Source organism: Nycticebus coucang, chromosome 9 (assembly GCF_027406575.1).
Source record: "Nycticebus coucang isolate mNycCou1 chromosome 9, mNycCou1.pri, whole genome shotgun sequence".
NCBI lineage: Eukaryota > Metazoa > Chordata > Mammalia > Primates > Lorisidae > Nycticebus > Nycticebus coucang.
The window spans coordinates 120,227,762-120,251,723 of record NC_069788.1 but is presented as its reverse complement, the minus strand read 5'-3'; the positions used below and the strand labels follow the sequence as shown (position 1 = coordinate 120,251,723).

Sequence of the window (23,962 nt, the reverse complement as noted above, 5' to 3'; positions counted from 1 at the left end):
CCGCCCTTGTTTTTTTTTTTTTTTTTTTGTAGAGACAGAGTCTCACTTTATCGCCCTGGGTAGAGTGCCATGGTGTCACACAGCTCACAGCAACCTCCAACTTATGGGCTTAGGCGATTCTCTTACCTCAGCCTCCCGAGTAGCTGGGACTACAGGCGCTCGCCCCAGGGCCCAGCTATTTTTTTGTTGTTGTTGCAGTTTGGCCAGGGCTGGGTTTGAACCCACCACCCTTGGTATATGGGGCCGGCGCCCTACTCACTGAGCCACAGGTGCCACCCGTTTGTTTAATGTTTTTGAGACAGAGTCTCAAGCTGTTGCCCTGGGTAGAGTGCCGTGAAGTCACAGCTCACAGCAACCTCCACCTCCTGGGCTTAAGCAATTCTCTTGCCTCAGCCTCCCAAGTAGCTGGAACTACAGGCACCCGCCACAATGCCCGGCCATTTTTAATTTTTTGGTTGTCGTTGTCATTGTTGTCTGGCAGGCCTGGGGTGGATTTGAACCCACCAGCTCTGGGATATGTGGCTGGCACCCTAGCCGCTGAGCTATAAGTGCTGAGCCTTAAAGAATATTCTAAACTATCACTTTTGGCTTACATTTCATATGAATTAAACCCTATGAGGATTATTTAGGAATTTTTTTGCCATGTAGAAAAATAATTGTTATTTAAATGTAGAACTATATGCTGTAATGTATAAAAATTTTGTTTTAAGACATAGCAAATCATGAGTAGTTAGATCTTTCACTCACTAGCTCTGTAATGTCTTACATGGCTTTTATTTATTTTTTAACATTGAGTATAACTCATTTTAAATAAATTTTAGTTAAAAGAAACAAAGGGAAAATAGTCTGAGAGACATAAAAACAATCTTTGAGAGAAGCAGTAAGATATGGACACATAGGTAAGCACACAGAGAGAGAAATTCAGCTAAAACTGCATTAACTAATGTCCTGTTGATGCCTCAGTCCAGAGTGTTTTCTTAGAGACCTTAAGAATGATTTGACCTGTAGTCCCAGCTACTCGGGAGGCTGAGGCAAGTAAATTGCTTAAGCCCAGGAGTTGGAGGTTGCTGTGAGCTGTGTGATGCCACGGCCCTCTACCCAGGGCGATAAAGTGAGACTCTGTCTCTACAAAAAAAAAAAAAAAAGAATGATTTGAGATTTTTTTCTTTTTTTTTTTAGACACAGAGTCTCACTTTGTCACCCTCAGTAGACTGCCGTGGCGTCACAGTTCACAGCAACCTCCAGCTTTTGGGCTTAGGTGATTCTCTTGCCTCAGCCTCCCAAATAGCTGGGACTATAGGAGCTCACCACAATGGCTGGCTATTTTTTTGTTGCAGTTTGGTCGGGGCCAGGTTTGAACCTGCCACCCTCGGTATATGGGGCCGGTGCCCTATCCACTGAGCCACAGGCACTGCCCAAGAGTGATTTGAGATTTTTATGATGAAAAGTTTACATGAGTTTAAACAGGAAAACAAATCATCTTTCTACCCTCAGTGCCAGAGGAGTTTCTAAGCTTCCTGGGTTGGCATTAATTTTCTAAGAAAAAATCACTTGTAAAAGTAATTTTTAAGCCAGGTGTGGTGGCATATGCCTGTAGTCCTAGCTACTTGGGAGGCTGATGCAGGAAGACAGTTCAAACCAAGGAATTTGAGGCCAGTCTGGGCAACATAGTAAGACTCTTATTTCTTTAAAAAAGACAGAAAAAGTAATTTTCAGTTGCACAGTTTTCACTTTTTTCTGTTCTATAAAACCAGCAAAGTAGATGCATTCACTGTTCTTTAACTATGTTTATACTCCATGATGTTAGCTTTCTTTCTGTAAATTTAACCTTTGTTTTATAATGGTGACACTGAAAAAGCTAAAATTTAAGAAAAATGAAAGCTTATGGAATAAATGATAGATTCTCCTGCTCTGTGTAGCTAGCAAATAGCTGGTCAAAGTTTGCTACAAAGGACAGATATAAATTGTTTCTGAAATGTCTAAATTTCAAATTCTGTTTTGTTTTTTTTTTTGAGATAAAGTTTCACTCCATCACCCTGGGTAGAGTGCTGTGGCATCACAGCTCACAGTAACCTCCAGCTCCTGGGCTTAATTGATTCTCTTGCCTCAGCCTCCCAAGTAGCTGGGACCACAAGCACCCGCCACAACACCTGGCTGTTTTTTGTTGCAGTTGTCATTGTTGTTTGGCAGGCCCAGGCTGGATTCAAACCTGCCAGGTCTGGTGTATGTGGCTGGTGCCTTAGCAGCTTGAGCTACAGGTGCTGAGCCTCAAATTTTATTCTTTTTTTTTTTTTTTTTTTGTAGAGACAGAGTCTCACTGTACCGCCCTCGGATAGAGTGCCGTGGCGTCACACGGCTCACAGCAACCTCTAACTCTTGGGCTTACGTGATTCTCTTGCCTCAGCCTCCCGAGCAGCTGGGACTACAGGCGCCCACCACAACGCCCGGCTATTTTTTTGTTGCAGTTTGGCCGGGGCTGGGTTTGAACCCGCCACCCTCGGCATATGGGGCCGGCGCCCTACTCACTGAGCCACAGGCACCGCCCTCAAATTTTATTCTTATTAAAATATTTCTAAGGCTAGGAGCGGTGGCTCACATCTTATTATCCTAGCACTCTGGGAGGCCGAGGTGGGTGGATTGCTTGAGCTCAGGAGTTCAAGACCAGCCTAAGCAAGAGAGAAACCTCAATTTCTATAAAAAATAGAAAAACTGAGGCAAAAACTTGAGCCCAAGAGCTTGAGGTTATGAAGCTACAGCACTCTACTCTGGGTGCTAGAGAGATTCTGTCTCCAAAAAAAAAAAATATATATATATATATATTTCTAGTCATTTTTCTCCTCTATATTATTCCCTATTTGCCTGGGCAGTAGTCCTTGACATAGGAAGTCCTGTGTAGCTAAAGGATGAGGTAGAGGCTCATGTGGGTGGTGGGGATAAAACAGCACTTTAGGGCAGAGTCTACACTACAGAAAGGATAAATTTGCTTGCCTGAAGCTGATTGGCCGTGATCTACAACACTGATGAAAAGCAGAAATAGATCTACATTTCTTGAGTGTTAAGGAAATACTACATAGTAGTTAACTGTATTTCTAGTTTTATTTATATAGTTCTTTTTAATATTAGAAATTCAAAGTAAATGCTCTTACCTTAGTCCTCATAACATTCTGTTTCAGGAAGTGGAAAAATGTCAGGGAGGGGGGATACAAAAGAAAAGTAGGAAAACGTTAACTTTATTTTATAGGAAAAAACCCAAAGGGCTGAATTCCAAAGAGCCGATGAATGTTGTGGGACTGACCTCAGTTGGTTTTTGTTTGGGGGGGTTGTTTTTTTTGTTTTGTTTTTGAGATAAGATCTCCCTCTCTTGTCTAGGCTGGAGTGCAATGACTCTTCATAGCTCACAGCAACCTCAAACTCCTGAGCTCTAACTGTCCTCCTGCCTCAGCCTCCTGAAGAGGTGGGGCTGCAAGGATCACTATCATGCCTGGCTGTGTGCAGGCATTTTTTAAAGTAGCTGTCATATGCCTAACACTGTGCCCTGAGTGTTATTTCTTTAAAGGCATGATTCCTTACTTTGTATTTTAAAGGTTTTCCCAGCTAAAACCTGTAGTTTTGACTACATCATCTGCAAAATGGAGCTGTACTTTTAGCCAGTCTTCTAATAATATAGTGCAGTTTGCATAATGATTGCCAAACTTAAAAAATGGAAACATCGTGTGCATTTTCATCAGTGTATGAGGCAAATACTAAATAGACATTTTCCCCTTGGATCAGCTTAAAATGTTCCCTTCTTAATAGATCCCACATTGAGTTGTATTCTGGAGAAAAATAGAGACTGTTTCAGTATTTGTCCTTATTTAGCATATCATCGTAATTCAGTTTCTCGTAAATTTAGTCTGCCTTATAAGAAAACCAAAATTTCTTGATTATAACTCTTGAGATTGTTACTTCTTTCTCTGACTTTCTGATTTCCTGTCTGTAAAGTGGCTGTAGGCAATACCCACCTCACAGGGGTATTGTGAGGACTTGTATTAAAGTGTTAAGTTCTCTCAGTATTGTTGATAAAAACCAAACATATAAACTATGTTTTTTTAGTTAATAGCTAAACCTATTAACTTCATTCTTTAAACCTATAAATCTTAGAACATCTTAGAAGCGGTCATTTGCTATTTTATATTCAATATTTAATTGGCAAAACTTGTTATTTTTTTACAAATACTCTAGAATAGCAGTGTTGCTGGAAGTCCTGGTCTAACATAGTTTAATCATCATTCTTTCTCTTTAGACTTCAGGAAGGAGGATATTAGTTCTTTGGCATTTGGGGGAATAAAACTTTGCCAATTTCAGCTTTATTGAAAGTTCCCCCAAACATATTATTTACACATAGGAAAAGGAACAAAAACAATTACCATTTTCATTTATTCGATGTAGATGATTTAAATCTGGCATAGGAAATGGAATGAGGATAACACAGCAATTTATTAATATTCCTTTCATAGTATTGGATTAGCTGTGTGTGGTGGCTCATGCCTGTAGTCTTCCTTGTTTGGGAGTCTAAGGGGGGAGGATTGCTTCAGGACAAGAGTTCGAGGTTATTGTGAGATATGATTGTGCCACTGCACTCCAGCCTGGACAGTAGACCAAGAGCCTGTCTCTAAAAAAATAAAACAGTATGGGAAAAGTCTTCACTAAAAATTGAAGAAAATACATATCATCACAGAAAAAGATGACAGTATGGAAAATGTGTAAATCCTTTAAAATTTACTTGTACTAGCAAATGTAACTTGGATCCCTGATGATAATTATCGATTTTTTATAGTAATTGATATAATAATAAGCCTTGTATAAAGCGTTTTCATAATGTAGCTTGTGTCTTTGTATATTTTGAACTTAAATGTTGATCTGAACCTAATTTTTAGGTTCTTAAGAGTGAAATCTGTAAATGATTACTTTCTGCTATACTTCTAGGTTTGTATGTGCAGACTTTTTGAAAACTAGTGAGGTTACACAATCCCAAGCCTAGATGTCTTAAACACTAGGAATCATAAACTTTGGTTTTTGTCTTCAAGATCTGGAAGAACCTATGGTACTTCAGTGTGTATCTGTGCTATACTTAATAACTTAGTAAATTTACTCCAATGCTCTGTTTTATGCCAAATAGTCTTTGGTCAGAATATATCACATGTAAACTTAAAATACTTTAAAGGGAAACTTGGGTTACAAAAACTTAAACAATAAAAAAGGCCCACTGAAAAAATTTTCAAGATACTTGTAACACATAGCAAATCCAGGAGACTAAAATCAATAATACATTGTATTGTTAAACTCTTCCCCCTAATGTACTGTGAATTTGCTTCAGAAACATTTTTTTAGAAAGTTTTGTATCCTCAAGTTAAAATGGAAACAATGGATTTCATGTATTTTATCAAGACAAATAAATTAATGTGACTTAATCAAAAAACCTTTTATTAGCTCAGCTTAAAGGATGTGCTTTTATTTTACAGCAGGGTCTGCTAAATTCTGGTTTCCTAGTGTTGAGGTAAGTAGTCTGTGCTAGGCAGTATTTTGGAGGTGTAATGCAAAAATGCATCAGTGGGCCCAGTTCCTACCAACCATAGAAAACTGGTGTCCTTCCATATCTACTGCTATGGACTTACAAAGTCTTAAGCCTAAGAAAGGAGGGAGAGAAGGAGTGAGGAAGGAAGGAAAAAGAGAAGAAGAAAGGGAAGAGGGGAAAGGGGGAGGAAGAAGGGGAGAGAAAGAATGAAAGGAAGAAAAGGAAAATAAGAAAGAAAAACTCAGCGTCCTAATCAACTACTTTCCAACTATCATCTCTGGAAACAAAAGTATTATCTTGTCATTTCCTAGGAGCATCTTGTTTTTTGCTTGTTCTCTATGTATGTGTTGTTGGATCTCCTCCTAGTCCCAGGAATGTGATTCACAACAGTAGTTACAACCAGAGATGTATTAGTCAGGATTCTCTAGAGAAATTCAGCTTGCTGGGCTCTGTCACTCATGCCTATAATCCTAGCACTCTGGGAGGCCGAGGCGGGTGGATTGCCTGAGCTCAAGGGTTCAAGACCAGCCTGAGCAGGAGCGAGACCTTGTCTCTAAAAAATAGCTGGGCATTGTGGTGGGTGCCTGTAGTCCCAGCTACTTGGGAGGCTGAGGCAAGAGAATTGCTTAAGTCCAAGAGTTTGAGTTGCTGTGAGCTATGATGCTACAGCACTCTACCAAGGGCAACAAAGTGAGACTCTGTCTCAAAAAAAAAAAAGAAAGAAAAGAAAAGGAATCAACATGTAGAACTGGGGGTAGGAGGGAATAATTATCATAAGGAATTAACTCATGCAATTACATAGGCTGAGAAGTCCCAAAATCTACAGTTGGCAATCTGGAGAGCCACAGAGCCAATGATACTGTTCCAGTCTGAGTCCAAAGGCCTGAGAACCAGGAGAGCTGATGGTATAAGTTCCATTCCAAAAGTTGGCAGGCTTGAGACTCAAGAGGAGCTGATGTTTCTATTGCAGTCTAAAGGTGCCAGGCCTGCGTAAATTTTTAATCTGGCCAAAAGGTGGCACCAATGTACTTTTGAGACAGTCTCATTCTCTGTCACTCTGGCACAGTGTCATCATCACAGCTCCCAGCAACCTCAAACTTTTGGGCTCAAATGACCCTCCTGCCTCAGCCTCCAGAGTAGCAGGGACAATAGGCACACACCACCACGTCCAGCTGATTTTTATATTTTTGTAGAGATGATTATATATTTTTGGTCTTGTTTAGGCTGGTGTTAAACTCCTGTCCTCAACTGAGTCTGGTTTTAAGACCTTATGACTTAACTTAAACTCCTAACATATCTTTTTAAAATGTATTGTACATTAAATTTAGCATTACTTAATTTACTATTTAGTGCTTAGGTACTTTGGGATCATAATTTATAGAACTAAGGCTAATGGGAATTTTCTTTAATAAGGTACTGCAATATATTGATACCCCTTTTTGATTAAGATGCCTCCAATTTACGTGTAAATATATTAGCAGATAACTTTTTTTTTTTTTTTTGAGACAGAGTCTCAAACTCTCAAACTGTTGCCCTGGGTAGAGTGCCGTGGCATCACAGCTCACAGCAAACTCTTGGGCTTAAGCGATTCTCTTGCCTCAGCCTTCCAAGTAGCTGGGACTACAGGTACCCACCACAACTCCTGGCTATTTTTTGGTTTTAGTCGTCATTGTTTGGCAGGCCTGGGCTGGATTCGAACCTGCCAGCTCCAGTGTATGTGGCTGGCACCCTAGTCGCTTGAGCTACAGGCGCCGAGCCAGCAGATAACTTTTTTAAATGACACATTTATAGTGATTGTTGTGAGGTTAACTGTTACGACAGTTAAGTTCAAGAACTTATCCTAGAAAAGTACATTACGGAACATGACTATGGTCATCTTTGACGTACTCCCCTTGGGAAGCGATGCACTGATACCATCTACCCTTCAAAGCAATTTTGGAACTCTTTTTCTGGGATAGCCATCAAGCTGTAGCCATATTACACTTGATGTCCTGAATATCTTCAAAATGTTTTCCTTTCAATATTTCCTTTATCTTTGGATAATGAAAAAGTCACTGGGGACCAGATCAGGTAAGTAGAAATGTTGTTTCAATGCAGCTACTTGTTTACTGGTTGAAAGCTGCCTTGCACACAGTGCCATGTGAGCTAGTGCATTGTCCTTACTCTCATTCAAGCCCTGACATTCTCACAACACACCAAAACATGAAAGAATGAAAGCCACTCAGCCAGACACTGCCACACATCAACAGGAACACAGCTGTGAGACACACATCAGATTATGAAGTTGTTTGTACAGTGTTGCTGACGTAAGTGCACAGAGGCAAGTTCACAATTATCAGACCTTGTATATTGAGTTTGTTTGTTTTAATGAGACAGAGTCTCACTATGTCACCCTGGGTAGAGTGCTGTGGCATCACAGCTCACAGCAACCTCCAACTCTTGGGCTTAAGCGATTCTCTTGCCTCAGCCTCCCAAGTATCTGGGACTACAGGCGCCCCCCACAACGCCTGGCTATTTTTTGGTTGCAGTTGTCGTTGTTTAGCTGGCCCAGGTCGGATTTGAACCCACCACCCTTGGTGTATGTGGTTGGCGCTGTAACTGCTGTGCTATGGGGCCGAGCCCTGGTGGGGTTTTGAGATAGGGTCTGGTTGCGTCACCTGGACTAGAATGCAGTGACATCATCATAGTTCACAGCAACCTCAAATAGATTCTCATATCTCAGCCTCCCCAGGAACTGGGAGAACAGGCACCTACTCAGCTAATTTTTGGTTTTTGTAGGAATGGGGTCTCACTATATTGCTCAGACTGGTCTCAAACACCTGACCTCGGGCAATTCTACCACCTAGCCTCCCAAAGTGTTAGGATTACAGGCGTGAGCCATAGTGCTCAGCCCTATTTTGAGCATTTCCTTCAAGTTGTTAATAAGGCCTTGGTTTTTTGTACTTTTTTGGGGGGAGTGTCTCTGTCACCCTGGGAGTGCTATGGCATCATCATAGTGCACAGCAACCTCAAATTCTTGAGCTCAAGCAATCCTCTTGCCTCAGCCTCCCTAGCAACTGAGACTATAGGTTCACACCATGATGCCCAGCTAATTTATTTTTAGTAGAGATAGTGTATCGCTCTTATTCAAGCTAGTCTTGAACTCCACCTCAAGCGATTCACCTGCCTCTGCCTCCCAGAGTGCTCAGATTACAGGCATGAGCCACTGTTCCTGGCCTAGCCCTTGAAATTTGAGTCCCCTTATGTTGGCTTTTCTAATCAGGCATTTCGTATTCTGCCTGGTCAAGAGATCAATCGAAGGGCACTGAGTAAATTTGTCCTTGCTTGTTTCTTGCCTCTTCTTTTCCACAATCTGTGAGGTAGACTGGTATATTATTTACTGAAATTTACTTTAACTATGTTGTAACAGCAGACTTTCTATAGTGATTTTCTTTCTTCCCTCACTTTGCAATCACTTCCATTCTGAGTGAGCTAAGACCCTCTCTGTTTAATAGTTCTCTCTCTTTTTTTGCAGCTTTTGGCTGGGGCTGGGGCTGGGTTTGAACCCGCCACCTCCAGTATATGGGGCCGGCGCCCTATCCTTTGAGCCACATTCGCCGCCCTGTTTAATAGTTCTCTTACCCTTCAATTCTTCCTGCCTTCCAATATTGAGTGAATATAGTCATCTCTCTCCGCCTCCCATCATTTCAGCTTGCAGTATTATTATAGAACTGTGAACCCAATCACCAACTCCTTCCCAAAGTTTATTTTACAGCAGCTGATGAGCTGCTTTGGAAAAGGAGCCCACTTTCTGGCAGATAAATTCTAGGGTTTATACAACGTTGGGACTTTTTTTTCATTGTAACAACTTGGGAGATAGTGTATCAAAACAATGGAAATAAAGCGTCATTTAAGCTATTAGAACATCATGATATCCTTTTATGTCAGAAGTCTGAAGGAATGGTGGTGCTCAGAGAGAGATTCTTTATACTGATTGGTCCCTGCTATCCTGGAAATGGGGAGAGGCTTGTGCAGGGAGGAGGACTGAGAAGATGGCCCTCACCAGCTGTAGTAGTCACCCCATCTGCTCCGTTATTACTGAGTTTCAGGAAGTTCTGTGTTAAGATTTCTGTGGATCACACAGGCCTTTGAGGAATGAGATCTTGTGAATTTAAGTCTGCCACATTTTTCAGTATTGGAAGCCATATGATATTTAGTGCAAACCAAGTTCAGGTAATTAAAACAAATTTTTTTAGAACTGGCATTTATACTAAATGCTATAGGGAGGAAAATCTAAAATAAAGGCACACCTGTTACTTTTTGAAGGTGAAGATATAACATTTGCAAAAACAAGGGAAAAGGTTCTAAAATGCACACTAAAGATCCCAGGGGTGTGAATATCAAAAATTTTCTTACTAGACCAACATTTCCCAACATTGTTCTTTTTTCACACATGTGCAAAGTCTGGTGCTACGAGCTCAGTGGCTCCTCCGTCACAGTGTTTTGAAGTGTGGGAGGAAAGGCACATAAAGGGAAGTCTCCTTTTTGATTTTGAACCCTATTAACATCACCACAGTCTCAGAACCACCACCAGGGCCATGCAGTTTTTGCACAATATAACACAAGGGGGCACCACTTATCAAATGAATGCTGCTCCTGGAGCTGGGCATTGTGGTTGGCGCAACCGTGAGTGAGCCCTGCCTTACCTTCCTTATCCTAGTTTAAACACTGGATTAAAGCTTTTATTTCAGATTTCTGCAGCAAGGAACAGTTTTCACTGCTACAGTCAGGAAATTGTATTAACCAAAAAAACACTGGTGGTATAGAAATAAGATTTAAAATTCCATCTGGATGACACAATATTCCATGTTGGTCTGAACTTGTAGAACTGTGCAGTAAAAAGGGTGGATTTTCCTGTATATAATTATACCTCTGGAAAAGAGAGTTATACCATTCATACATATGGGAAAAACTTAGAGCTAATGAACTCTAGTTATTGTCATTATTCACTATCAATCCTCCAGGAAAAATACATCAGCCACGTGTTGGGGGTTTGGAGGAAACCCAGAAATTTAAAAAGAAAATTCTAAGCAAATTCACTCTGAAATTAGGGAGATTGCTAATAAGGTTATCTGTGTCACATTTGGGTAAAAGAACAGAAAGTCAGGCTTTTTTCACCTGAATGGAGCAGTGCTAAATTGCTTTGGTATTTTATCCATCTTAGCCTTACCAAGTACAAGGGCAGTTCTAACAAGTCATTTTGTCAGGAGGATGGAAATACTCCAATTTTGGAAGATTTTTTTAAACTGAAGGGAAATTCTGACTAAAGTTATTATTCTGCAAATAGCCATTCCATGTAGATCCTCTACCTTGTAATTTATATAATTTATACAATACACGTATGCATACACTTGTTCCTAAATTCAGCACTTGATCCTCTGTAAGCAAAAGCCTTCAAGAAAGAAAGGGGGAAAAAAGGAGGTGGGCGGTGCATGTGGCTCAATGAGTAGGGCGCTGGCCCCATATACTGACAGTGGTGGGTTCGAACCTGGCCCCAGACAACCTACAACAAAAAAATAGCCGGGCATTATGGCCGGCACCTGTAGTCCCAGCTATTCGGGAGGCTGAGGGAAGAGAATTGCCTAAGGCCAAGAGCTGGAGGTTGCACACTCTACTGAGGGCAACAAAGTGAGACTCTGTCTCTTAAAAAAAAAAGAGGAAAAGTAGTCACTAAGATGTTGAGGACTCCAGACTTCCGCATTAAAAGCAGATTTAAAAAAGGATCGGCACTGGGTGGCGCCTGTGGCTCAAGGAGTAGGGCGCCGGTCCCATATGCCGGAAGTGGCGGGTTCAAACCCAGCCCCGGCCAAAAACCACAAAAAAAAAAAAATAAAAACTCTGGGCGGCGCCTGTGGCTCAGCGGGTAGGGCGCTGGTCCCATATGCCAGAGGTGGTGGGTTCAAACCCAGCCCCGGCCAAAAAAAAAAAAAAAGGATTGGCAGGAGGAGCCTGCAGCTCAGTGAGTAGGGCGCTGGCCCCATATATTGAGGGTGGTGGGTTCAAACCCGGCCCTGGCCAAATTGCAACAAAAAAATAGCTGGGTGTTGTGGCAGGTGCCTGTAATCCCAACTACTCCGGAGGCTGAGGCAAGTGAATTGCCTAAGCCCAGGAGTAGTTGTGAACTGTGACACCACAGCACTCTACCATTGGCAATAAAGTGTGACTCTGTCTCTTAAAAAAAAAAAAAAAGATTGGCAGAATTGCCTGTGGGAATAGTTTTGCAAAAGATAGTGTATCTTTTTTTTCTTTTTTTTTGCAGTTCTTGGCTGGGGCAGGGTTGGAAGCCGCCACCTACAGCATGTGGGGCCGGCGCCCTACTCCTCTGAGCTACAGGCACTGCCCTCTTCTTGTGTGTGTGTGAGAGACAGTCTCACTATGTCACCCTCAGTAGAGTGCTGTGCTGTCACAGCTCACAGCAACCTCAAATTCTTGGGCTTAAGTGATTCTCTCACCTCAGCCTCCCGAGTAGCTGGGACTACAGGTGCCCACCACAATGCCGGGCTATTTTTTGGTAGCAGTTGTCATTGTTGTTTAGCTGGCCCAGGCTGGGCTCAAACCCACCAACCTCGGTGTATGTGGGTGGTGCCATACTCACTGAGCTATGGGTGCTGAGCCCTCTTTTTCTTTTTTTAACTAGAAAGGTGTGATTTAGTAAACTTAAAAATTCTATAAAATACGAGATATTAAATACCCTATGTACAATGTTTATACATTAAGGAAACATTTTGCTTTGGAACCAGGTTTAGTTTTAGGACTTTTAAGGTACTATCGACTTTTAAATTGGTCCTGATACTTAGAAAATAAAGTCTTTTGTAGAACCTAATTATCAATGGATGATACTTAAGAAAAAAGTTTTAGTGTTAGCAGAATTAAATCAGTGCCTTTGTAAACACAGAAGTTTTGAAACTTTAGTAGGTACCATCTGAATAAGCATTTTCACATCAAGATTGCTTTTTTAGAAAATCATAAATATTAACAGTTCATGTTAACATAATGCAAAAAAGACAACTAATGAGTATAGCAAGACATGAAAACAGTATGCATTTGTCAGATTCATAGATGGCATCAAATTCAGAACTGCCGTTGGTTGTTCATAGAGTTCAACACTCTATGAATTTGTATTTCTCTTGCTAAGGAGGACTCCTTTAGGCCTTCAGTGTAAAGTCTGTCCAGTACCCAATCTGCAGAGTAGAACTTTTGGTAATACTAATCCAGTAGTTCCATCAGTGTGATTTTATAGTTTTAGGAAATGGACATAATTTGCCCATGTTTCTTTGAAAAGATGTAGACAAACATGAGCCAACATAATATTTATTCTGTATTAATAATCATACAAAAATTAATTCAGCTTTAAACTTTTTATATGAAGTATTATTTAATATTAGCATCTGATCCACAGTAATATAGTACTAATTTTAATAAGAAAAACAAAATGAAACTTTTGTAATAGCTCATCCATTTAACACTTTTATAAAGAACTACTATAAAGATGTAACATTATGCAGGCTTTTTTCTGTACCTAGTCACAAATCATAATGAATATACTGTTTATATATAAACTAAATGCTTTCAAACAACTGCTATTTTCAGATCATCATTTTTCCCACACCAGACAAAATTGCTCTCGCTTTATACTCCCCTGTGTGGCACTCATTTTGCTGCATTACCCGTGGCTTTTTGCCAGTTCCTGTTGTCACTGCTGCCTAGGTTGAGCTCTTGGAGGAAGCCTGTCCCTGTTATCAGTGTTTGGAATGTATTATACCTAACACGTTGAGTCAAATTAAATCAGTAGACTTACATTTTATGTAGCTTCCTTTTAATAAATTTTTGTAACAAAATAGGATCATTAGAAAAAATTCTTTTCAAAATTGTAACATAAAACGTACCATGGGTTGGAATTTTGAATTCTGTGTAATAAGAAACTTCATGTTACACAATGAAGGAATATCATAGGAATTTGAACCTAAAGGACTCTAAACTCTATTTTATAAAATACAGAAACGGCAGGCAGAAAAGTCAAACCCTGATATATTGAATATTAGATGAAATCAGAGAGTAGACTTTACATGTCAATAAAGTCAACATTAAAAGGATCTTTTCAAACAATGGGATTCTAAAGCCTAAAAATTATTTTTTAAAGTTTGCTGTAAACTCCTAAAAAATTCTTAACTATAAAAAATAAGGCAACATGAAGCTAGAACTTTATGCATGAAATTACACTGGACTGCATACAGAAGCCAGTTTAGACTGGTGCCTTCTAATAATCTATGTCCCTTAAAAACCTTTAGCAAGCTTACTTACACGTATACTGTTAAAATAATCTCTTAGAAGTAAATCAGAGGGTTTCTAAGACTGCAGTAAACAGTAGACCAGTTAAGATCATCACAAACTTCATGCTGTCAAGTACGTTACCTTGGAAGAAAATTACGCAGACAGCTTTTCTGAAGCACTCCCTTTGTGCCACATGCTTATTATTCTTTGAGGTGGAGGAGGTGGAAGTTCTTTTGTTTTCTGCTACCTTTACTTAAATGTTACCAGGTACTATTTTTATATCCTATAAAGTGCATTGAAAAAATGTTAAGTCAAAAAAAAAAGTTAAGTCAATTGTGCTATATTAAATAAGAGAAGAATTTTCATATTCTCTGGGTTTGTAAGAAGCAAAGTAAATAATACTTGACTCTTAAAAGGGAGAATCTGAGTCCTAGCTAATGATAAATGCTCATTAAAAACAGCATTTTTATACCATGGCAAATTTAATGAAAATTAATATGGTATTAAAGCCCTTAAAATGATCTTTTTAATGTCAAATGGATGTGACTTGAATCAGAATCTACTTATATTCACTAAATGTTTTGCATATAAGTTCAAATTGCTTAAATACTATTTTATTAAAAGTATTTTATGACTTCTAAGTCATCTGATTCCTGCTTATTTCTACAATGATACAAAAATATGGATTACCTTACGATGTACTGTAATAGAATTTGGCCGTGTAACAGATATAATCAGATTGAGACCAATTAATTTCTGGATTCCACTTTCTAACTGAAATTCTACTTATTTAATTCAATAGCTATTCTAAATAAAAACAATTGAGGAAAACAAAACCACCTAAAAGTAAATGCAAGTATACATCTTACCATAAAAACAATCAATATAATAATTCTAACTAAAAACATATATCAAACCACAGTGAAAAAGAAAAGTAAAAATCTAGAAACTTTTCAAAATATTTTCAGTAACTGGTAAGTGCTGTACTTTTTGCTTGTTCACGAGAGATTACTAAAAACTAATGATGCAAGTACACTGGCTTGGAGCCACCCCTACAGTAAATGAAGACAAGATTCTTCAAAATCCCGTAAAATGTAGCAACCTTAGTTGGGATTTTTTTTTTCCTTTTTTTTTTTTGAGACAGAGCCTCAAGCTGTCACCCTGAGTAGAGTGCTATGGCATCGCAGCTCACTGCAACCTCCAACTCCTGGGCTCAAGTGATTCTCCTGCCTCCACCTCCCAAGTAGCTGGGACTATAGGCGTCCACCACAACCCGGCTATTTTTTGTTTGCAGCCATCATTGTTGTTTGGCAGGCCCAGACTGGATTCGAACCTGCCAGCTCAGGTGTATGTGGCTGGCGCCTTAGCTGCTTGAGCCACAAGCGCCGGCCCTTAGTTGGGATTTTTAAAGTGTTCACTTATAATATTTGCTGGTAGCTATCCAAGTCCATTAGCACCACATATAGTGAATTAAAAAGAGTATTTTCAGAGAGGATGTCTGTATTTTTAAAAGGAAAAAGTTTGAAATTAAAAATAAGCCAGGTGGAGGTGGTGCATGCCTGTGGCCCAGCTACTCAGGAAGCTGAGGCAGGAGGATCACTTGAGCCCAGGAATTTGAGGTTGCAGTGAGGTATCTTCATGCCATTGCACTCCAGCCTGGCAACCAAGTGAGGCACTGTCTTTAAAAAATTCTATGAAAATTGGGCAGCACCTATGGCTCAGCGAGTAGGGCGCTGGCCCCATTTACCAAGGGTGGCGGGTTCAAACCCTGCCCAGCCGGGCGTGGGCAGCGTCTGTGGCTCAAAGGGCTAGGGTACCGGCCGCATATGCTAGAGGTGGTGGGTTCAAACCCAGCCCTGGCCAAAAACTGGGGAAAAAAAAAAAAAATAGCCAGGCATTGTGGTGGGCGCCTGTAGTCCCAGCTACTTGGGAGGCTGAGGCAAGAGAACTGGCTAAGCTCAAGAACTGGACGTTGCTGTGAGCTGTGATGCCACAGCACTCTACTGAGGGCGACAAAGTGAGACTCTGTCTCTAAAAAAATTTTTAAAAATTTATAAAAATTAAAAAAAGTTTGAACAAAAGTATTCAACTAAAAGAAACTGATTTCTTGGGTTATCTGTTTCGAAAGTCAACTTTTCATCTTGCTAAATTGAAGGATTTTCCCCCTTAAGATTATAAGCATGAAGATGGGAATGTCTGGAGTAAATATCAATACTTTTACACTTAAACCAAAATCTTGCTAATAATATCAATTATTAGGTTCAATTCTAAAGTCAGTTTCTTATGTCAGTTCTCAATATGTATTTATGGGAAAAAAGATGATTTTATAGGACAAATTAGCACATGCTTTCTATATGTAGTCCATAAATAATGTAAGAATTCACCCAGATCATTTGAAGTCATTGAATGTACATTTTTCTTCCAAGATGAAGCTTCTTGTCTACAAAAAAAAGTCTCACTCTGTTGCCCAGGCTGGAGTGTCATGGCCTCAGGCTAGCTCATAGCAAGCTCAAACTCCTGGGTTCAAGTGATCCTCCTCCCTCCTGAGTAGCTGCGATGATAGGCACCCATCACAATGCCTGGCTATTTTTCTAGTTTTAGTAGAGACAGGGTCTTGCTCTTGCTTAGGCTGGTTTTGAACTCCTGAGCTCAAGGGATCCTCTGGTCTCAGCTTAGGATTATAGGCATTGAGCCACCTGGCCCAGCCTCAAGATAAAGCTCTTTAACAAAAATACCTCACGTCATACTGCATCTACTTTTATTTACTTCATCTGTTTCAAGTACTATTTCACTTAGTTCAGACAAATGTGAGACTATCCAGATTGAGCCCTAAAACCTGTGAGATAGTAAGTGTGTTTTATTATGGCCATTTCACACATGAAAAGGTTGAAAGAGAATTTTTTTAAAAATATGGCAATTATTGGGCAGCACCTGTGGCTCAACAGAGTACGGCGCCAGCCCCATATGCCGGAGGTGGTGGGTTCAAACCCAGCCCCGGCCAAAAACTGCAAAAAAAAAAAAAAGAAAGAAAGAAAAAACCAGCAATTATTGAGATCAGATGCTCCGCTTTAAATAACTGAATAAAAATGCAAATAAGTCCCCCCAAGTTTTGAGTCTCTTGTCATCCAGGCTAGAGTGCAGTGCCATCATCATCACTCACTGAAACTTCAAATTTTGGGGCTCAAATGATCTTTCTGCCTCAGCCTTCCAAGTAGCTGGGATTACAGGCACCAGCCATCACACCCAGCTGCCCTTTTCGTTTTTGTAAAGTATTAGTTGGATTGACAATAGTGATGAAAACATTAATTTTCAATATCTATGTAAAATGCTATACCAGTCTCTCTGAACATATGGAGATAAAAGAATACTGACATTTACAATACACTGCGACTTAGTAGTAACTTTTCACTTTTTTTTTGTTGTTGCAGTTTTGGCCAGGGCCGGGTTTGAACCCACCACCCTTGGTATATGGGGCTAGCGCCCTACTCACTGAGCCACAGGTGCTGCCTGTCACTTTTCACTTTCTATCCAACCATATGCGTGGCTCATTTTTGGCCAAGAATCAATAATATTTTCACTAGATTATTATGATTTCTTAAGATCTTTTCTGCCAGGCTGGCTTTGAATCCACTCTCCCTCTTTGAGAAGTTTATAAATAATATGGTTGTCTTAGGCTGGGTGTGGTGGCTCACACATGCAATCCTAGCACTTTGGGAGGCCGCGGTGGGTGGATTACGTGAGCTCACAGGTTTGAGACCAGCCTGAGCAAGAGGGAGACCCCATCTGTAAAAATAGCTGGGTGTTGTGATGGGCACCTGTTGTCCCAGCTACTTGAGAGGCTGAGACAAGAGAATTGCCTGAGCCCAGGAGTTTGAGGTTGCTGTGAGCTGTGACGCCAACCACTCTACCGAGGGCAACAAAATGAAACTATCTCAAAAAAAAAAAAAAAAAAGTGTGTTTCTTAGAGAAGTTATTCTGAAGATGAATTCTGTTATCTGTTACTTTTTGTTTTTAATTTTTCAGCAGATAAATCCATACAGAAATGGATATACAGGTCTGCTGGAGCCAATGGAAGGTGGAGAGGGAAACACGCTCCTGGTTTCTGTCCTTTTGCACTTAGTAACTATTTGCCTGTTGGAAGAAACTTGTGAATGGCTCTTGTAAGGGACTTAAGCAAAACTAGAAAACCACTCATGTTTAATTTCAGTATGCATATTCTAAACACTCTGCTGAAATTGGAAAAATGCAATATTTTTTTGAGTTAAGATTACTGCTTATAACTATAAATCACAGATTCACAAGAGCTTACCTGATTCACCATTTTAAACATACAAGTGCACTGTAAAAACAAGTTGTAAAAAAATGGATGTGATGTTAGCCTATACACAAGGCTGAATTAGCACAAGGAAACCATACTTTGTAACATGATAGGATGTTAAAGAGCTTATGGCATACCATAAGCGCTCAATAAATACATCTTCCTTCCCCAAAGCACTCCAGTTTGCACATGCCGTTTTAGCATCTTCCTGTATGTCACTTTGCATTGCAGTTGGTGCTGACTTCTTCTAATCCAGAAGTGACTTAGAGAGTTTTATAAACTTGACTAACTCTTTAGTAATTGTACTTTTAAATTCCACAGATTAGCAGGGCGTGGTGCTGTACACCTCTAGTCCCAGCTGCTTAGGAGACTAAGGCGAGAGGATCCCTGGAGCTCACAAGTTTGAAGTTGCAGTGAGCTATGACTGCCACTGTACTCTAGCCCGGATTATAGATTGAGACCCTGTCTCAAAAAAATAAATAAATAAATAAAATAATAATAATAATGATCCACAGATGACAATTTTTTTTTTTTTTTTTTTGCAGTTTTTGGCAGGGTCTGGGTTTGAACCCACCACCTCCGGCATATGGGGCCGGCACCCTACCCCTTTGAGCCACAGGCGCCATCCGACAAATTTTTGATTTGACCAAGAAATGCCACAAAAGTGTAAAATAATTCATCATTAACCTTTTTTTTTCTCTCTCTCATGATCTAGAGATTAAGTCACTGTAGAAGATTGTTTATTTTATTATCATCAGAGGCCATTTCATTAACCAGCTGTTCTATAGACAACTGAATAGCATTCTTGACAAGAGAAGCAGCTGTTTCTATTAAGAGTGTTTCATACTGTTCTGAAGCTCTACCCTCAAAACCACCATCATTATCAAAAACCCCTATTTGCTCATTTTCTATTGAAATTAAGAATTGCTTAGGGACATTTTTAGATTTTTTAACATCAAATTCACTGATTTCAGTGTCTGTAATAATAATAGCAATTGGCTCCATTTTTTTGCTTTCTTCTGACTTGGGTTTCTCTGCACTGACCCCATTTTCTTTAAAGTCTGATTCCTGGCTTGATTCACTACCTTTTGGCTTATTCTCTTTAGCTACAATCTCTGTACTTTCAGAGTTTATCCGGTTTGTTTTACTTTCTAGGCTACTGTTACTGGCTTCTCCCACAATCTGTTGATAGGGGATTGCAGGTGACAGAGGAACATCAGAAACCATTGATTGCTGATGATCTGTTTCTAAAATTTCAAGTGGGCTTGCTTGCTGGGATTGAACATCTTCTTTTTCCTTGACTATTTCAATTTCTTTTTCGACAATGACAGTTCCTGTTTGAACAGTAGAATGTCCATTATCTAATCCAAGTTCTACTGAAATCACTTTTTCTCCAGAAGTTAGGCTGTTGCTCACATTTGATTCACAGACCCCAGCACCATTTTTCTGTGAGATGCCTTCAGGGGGAGCCTTGATTGCCTGATCAATAGATTCGGTTTGAGTTTGTATATCCAAATTTTTAGCCTCTCCCTGGACTTTGATGCTACAGCCTGAATCTTCTATAATTTTGGAGTGATTACTCCTTTTTGCCCCTCTTGAGAATTTTATACAGGGAATCTTAAGTCTGGATTTTGCCTTTTTCTTAGAAAGATCAGCATCCTCAGCCTTTATTTCGGGTTGCACTTCAGTCTCAAATGGCTTTTGCTGCTTTAAAGAATCTGACATTTTCCTGCGTGTTACAAGACTTTTGATTGAGGCCCAGGCCCTCACCGGGGGCTGTGGCTGATCAGAAGCTCCTGCTTCAGTGGGACACTTCCTTGCCTCCTCAGCAGCTTCAGAGTCAGCTGTGGGTTTCCGGACTTTGGCTGCCTTCTTTCTTCTCTTGAAGCAAAGCATGGATGCTTTTTTCTCTAGTATTTCATCCTGAGGACTAGCTTCTGGTGATCTTTTCTCATCCTTGTTTTCTACTTGGATTTCAGAAACTGTGGTCTCCATTTTTATGCTGCACACTTTTATTCTCTAGAAAACTATATTCTGTTTTTAGCAGGCTTTACAATGAAAAGGTGGACAAAATATCACACTAGGTAAAAATTTCTTCCAGGCGTCTTCATTCCTTTTGTCTGACTCTGTATAGTTGTTTTAGGTGGCTTCTCTGGTACACAAATGCCTGGCTTCTTTATTGGCTTGTCATTTCTCTCTTTAATTTCTTCATGAAAGCCCTTTACTGGATAAATTTTTGCTTTATTTAAAGTCCAACCTGATGAAAGAAAAGAAAGTAGTATTTTATTTCACCACGAGCCTGCTATTTTCTATGGCAGATGTTCTCAACCTGTGGGTCGTGATCCACAGGAACTGTATTAAAGGGCTGTGTCATTAGGAAGGTTGAGAACCACTGCTCTATGGAGACTATTTCAGGTGAAGGTATAAGATTCCACCAGTTACGTTTTCCATATAACACTTAGTAGGGTTTACTTTGCCCTATTAAAAAGAGTCCAATAAGAATCCATTTGTTTTTATTCTTTTTAAAACTTCATTTCAGATTACTTTGCAAGTCTGATATTATTGATTCTTTAGTTTTGCTGTCCAAATTGCAAAAGCAAATAATAAAACAACAAAGGGCAACAGATTAAGCAAGGTAATGTAAGTTTTTTTTTTGTTTGTTTTTTTTAGAGACAGAGTCTCACTTTATCGCCCTTGGTAGAGTGCTGTCTTGTCACACAGCTCACAGCAACCTCCAACTCCTGGGCTTAGGCGATTCTCTTGCCTTAGCCTCCCGAGTAGCTGGGACCACAGGCACCTGCCACAACGCCCGGCTATTTTTTTGTTGCAGTTTGGCTGGGGCCAGGTTTGAACCTGCCACCCTCGATATATGGGGCCGGTGCCCTACCCACTGAGACACAGGTGCCGCCCAGGTAATGTAAGTTTTATGACATGCAATAAAGAATCTTGAAGCTGAAAAGGACTTTAGAGATTATGCAAGCCCAGCCAGATGACAAAATTGAGCTCCAGAGGGGGCAGTCAGCTTCCTGAAAGCTGTACAACAAGTTAAGGTCATAGCCAGAGTTAGAACTAGAGACTTTGATTCTCTGGTGTTACTTCCATTATATCATAAGGTTTCTGTTCTAAAAATGTATGTTCCATCAAGGAGGTGCTACTTTTCATACATATTCTTAGGAAAATTTAACATTACTGTCATTCTACACTCTTAGCTGTATAATTTTGACATTTTCACTTAAGTTCTGTAACTGCTGTATCACACTTTCCCACCATAATATGCATAGTTGGAGGTCAGTAAGAATAATAGCTGATGTTTATTTAGCAACCATTGTGTATTAGATAAGTGCTAAGCACTTTCACATACCTGTCTAATCCTCACCATGATATTACAAAGCTGGTGATATCATCATCTACAAATGAAGCAATTTGGTAGCGATTACAAAGCTACTAGGTAGGGAACTCAGATTAAACACAAGACTGCCTGTTTCTAAAATCGCCTAAGCTCTGAAACTGGGCTTTAAGTGTTTTATCAGAAAATAAGTTGGAGGTACTAATCTGCAATATATTAATTAATCAAAAAATTTAAAAACTGTTTAAAGGTCATTCAACCATAATGCAGTCCATCAACTCTTAATTAAATCAAAGACTAGACTGAGTTCTTGTTTTTAAAACTAAGCTTTTGGGTGGCGGCTGTGGCTCAGTAAGTAGGGCGCTGGCCCCATATGCCGGAGGTGGCAGGTTTGAACCCGACCCCGGCCAAACTGCAACCAAAAAATAGCCGGGCGCTGTGGCGAGCGCCTGTAGTCCCAGCTGCTCGGGAGGCTGAGGCAGGAGAATCGCGGAAGCCCAAGAGCTGGAGGTTGCTGTGAGTCCTGTGACGTCATGGCACTCTACTGAGGGTGGTACAGTGAGACTGTCTCTACAAAAAAAATAAATAAATAAAACTAAGCTTTTGAAATTCTTTATATTTTCTTTGTTCTGGAACTAATTTAAAAGCCACATGTAAATTGACAAGCTATGCAATTGGCAAACTGTTATATAATATAAAGTTGTATTGAAAAATTAATCCACAGAGTGGTATGACAGCACCAACAAATGGAAATGTGAGTCAATTATCTAACAAAAGTCCTAAAATAAGTAAACGGGCTCATTCCTCATACTGTTTTTATGTAAATCCTTCACTGATTTCATTTGAGTATCCCATAATTCTACAAACCCTGAAAATTAGTTTATGATCTACATAAATATTCTCTTGGATTCGATGTTTCATGCTTTATGCCTCTAACAGAAAGATAGTCATTCAAGAACAATGATGGAATTAGAATATTAACATTTTACAATGTCTCTCCTCACATAATGCTTCAATAAGCACTAAAACCTCAGCTGATTGAAACTATTTAACTCTTTCCACCCTTGTGGGTTCTCAACACCTGAGCATTTTTATTAAGCAGAGGATGTATTACTATATAATAGAAATGTTGAAATTGGATATTTTGGAGTGTATCATTGGAAATTAGCCTGGATTACTCAAAGACAATTGCTTGAGAAGCTCACTTGAATGTATATCACATTGCAGAAATAAAACAAATACTCAAATAGAAACTTAACTGAAATGAGGGAGGAAAATGCAGCCTGCAGACGTTAAAACTTCGCATAATGTAAGACTGCAAGTGATTTGGCCTTAACCTGCAAGGTTGGCTTTATGACCTCAGGAAATCTTAAAGTCCCTGTTGTCATTTCCTGATAGAATTGCAAGTCAAATGCTACAGAAAACACCATCTTTTCTTTTTCTCTCCAGCAGCAAAGAGCAAATCACTACCTGAGGAAAGCAGTGAATCCTTCCCAGCACTAGCTATGGACAGACCACGAAGCTTCTTCCTGGAGGAAGGAATCTTTCTTATTCTGGCTTGATGCCCCTGACGGCAGGAGACAGAGCGCAGGATAAAGTACTCAAAAAGGAAAATGCCGGGGGCGTGGAACAGATAACCCAGCTTCAAGCTGTCTGCAGAATTATAATGGCCAGGAACCCAAAATCACATTTCCCAAAAAGGTTGGTCAAGAGAGAAAGAAGCCACGAACGACCCATGCTTCTAGGACAAGCTGTAAAGCGAAGGGGGTAGGTGGGCAGACTGCTGAGAGTCTCCTTGGCGGGAGTTTCCTGCTGACCAACGACCCCCGAGGTTCTTACCCGCGGCCATCTCCGGGGACCCTTGTCAAGCGGGCACGTCCTGCCCACCCTGCTGCCCAGGCAGTCAGCGGGCCAGACCCCGCTCCGGACCCTCTTCCCCCACAGCCCTCTTGCCCTGCTTGCACTTACCAAGGGCGCTGGGGTCCCTGCTCCCGACCTTGGGACGAGCTCGCGGGGCTGGAAGCTCAGGCATCCGGGAAGCCACGGTCGTACCCGGGCTGAATTGCTTTGTGTGAGGGGCCGCCGCCAGGCTGCGCCCCCTCCCCAGCAGCGCCGGGACTGACAGCCCGCAGCGCCAATGCGCGCCGAGCGCGGGGCGGGGCTACGGGGTGGGGCGGGCCCGGGCCCACCTGGGCTGGGCGTGCGCTGCCGCGCGGGAGCGGAATCGGCGTTGCGCCGGGAGCGCTCAGCCGGCAGCGGGATTGCTTCTTGGACGATGGCGGGGACCACCGAGAGCGAGAGCCAGAGGACGAAGGTAACAAGCCCCGCATTTTCAACGACGCAAAATAACGAAGCTCAGTTTTAAATTACTCCAATTACAAATCCCTCCCCCCAATATTTATAAAGAAGATTCCACATTTTAAAAGCAGGATTC

At 40.6% G+C, this 23,962-nt stretch overlaps 2 protein-coding genes across 4 annotated transcripts in view; one reads left to right on the top strand and one right to left on the bottom strand.

Moving 5' to 3' along the window:
- The window catches only part of ZBTB25 (zinc finger and BTB domain containing 25), a 43,635-nt gene extending 24,862 nt beyond the window's left edge, over nucleotides 1-18,773 (top strand). For 2 of the 3 annotated variants that reach the window (XM_053601106.1, XM_053601105.1), the window contains one exon: nucleotides 18,504-18,773. In XM_053601106.1, the coding sequence (XP_053457081.1) occupies nucleotides 18,504-18,548 (45 nt within the window). In that variant the 3' untranslated portion in view covers nucleotides 18,549-18,773. Of the gene's footprint in view, nucleotides 1-1,179; nucleotides 5,466-18,503 lie in introns of those variants that run through there. The other variant, XM_053601104.1, reaches the window with a different exon arrangement.
- Nucleotides 18,774-18,804: 31 nt separating this feature from the next.
- AKAP5 (A-kinase anchoring protein 5) lies at nucleotides 18,805-23,623 on the bottom strand. The gene is made up of 2 exons (XM_053601107.1): nucleotides 23,497-23,623; nucleotides 18,805-20,439 (listed from the first exon to the last, which is right to left on the bottom strand). The coding sequence occupies exon 2, from the start codon at nucleotides 20,175-20,177 to the stop codon at nucleotides 18,906-18,908; it is 1,272 nt and encodes a 423-aa protein (XP_053457082.1). The 5' UTR covers nucleotides 20,178-20,439; nucleotides 23,497-23,623; the 3' UTR covers nucleotides 18,805-18,905.
- Between the last annotated feature and the right edge of the window lie 339 nt (nucleotides 23,624-23,962).

Bases quoted from the DNA above. Each gene is read 5' to 3' on its own strand.
- AKAP5 (XM_053601107.1), bottom strand. From the start codon at position 20,177: ATGGAGACCACAGTTTCTGAAATCCAAGTAGAAAACAAGGATGAGAAA.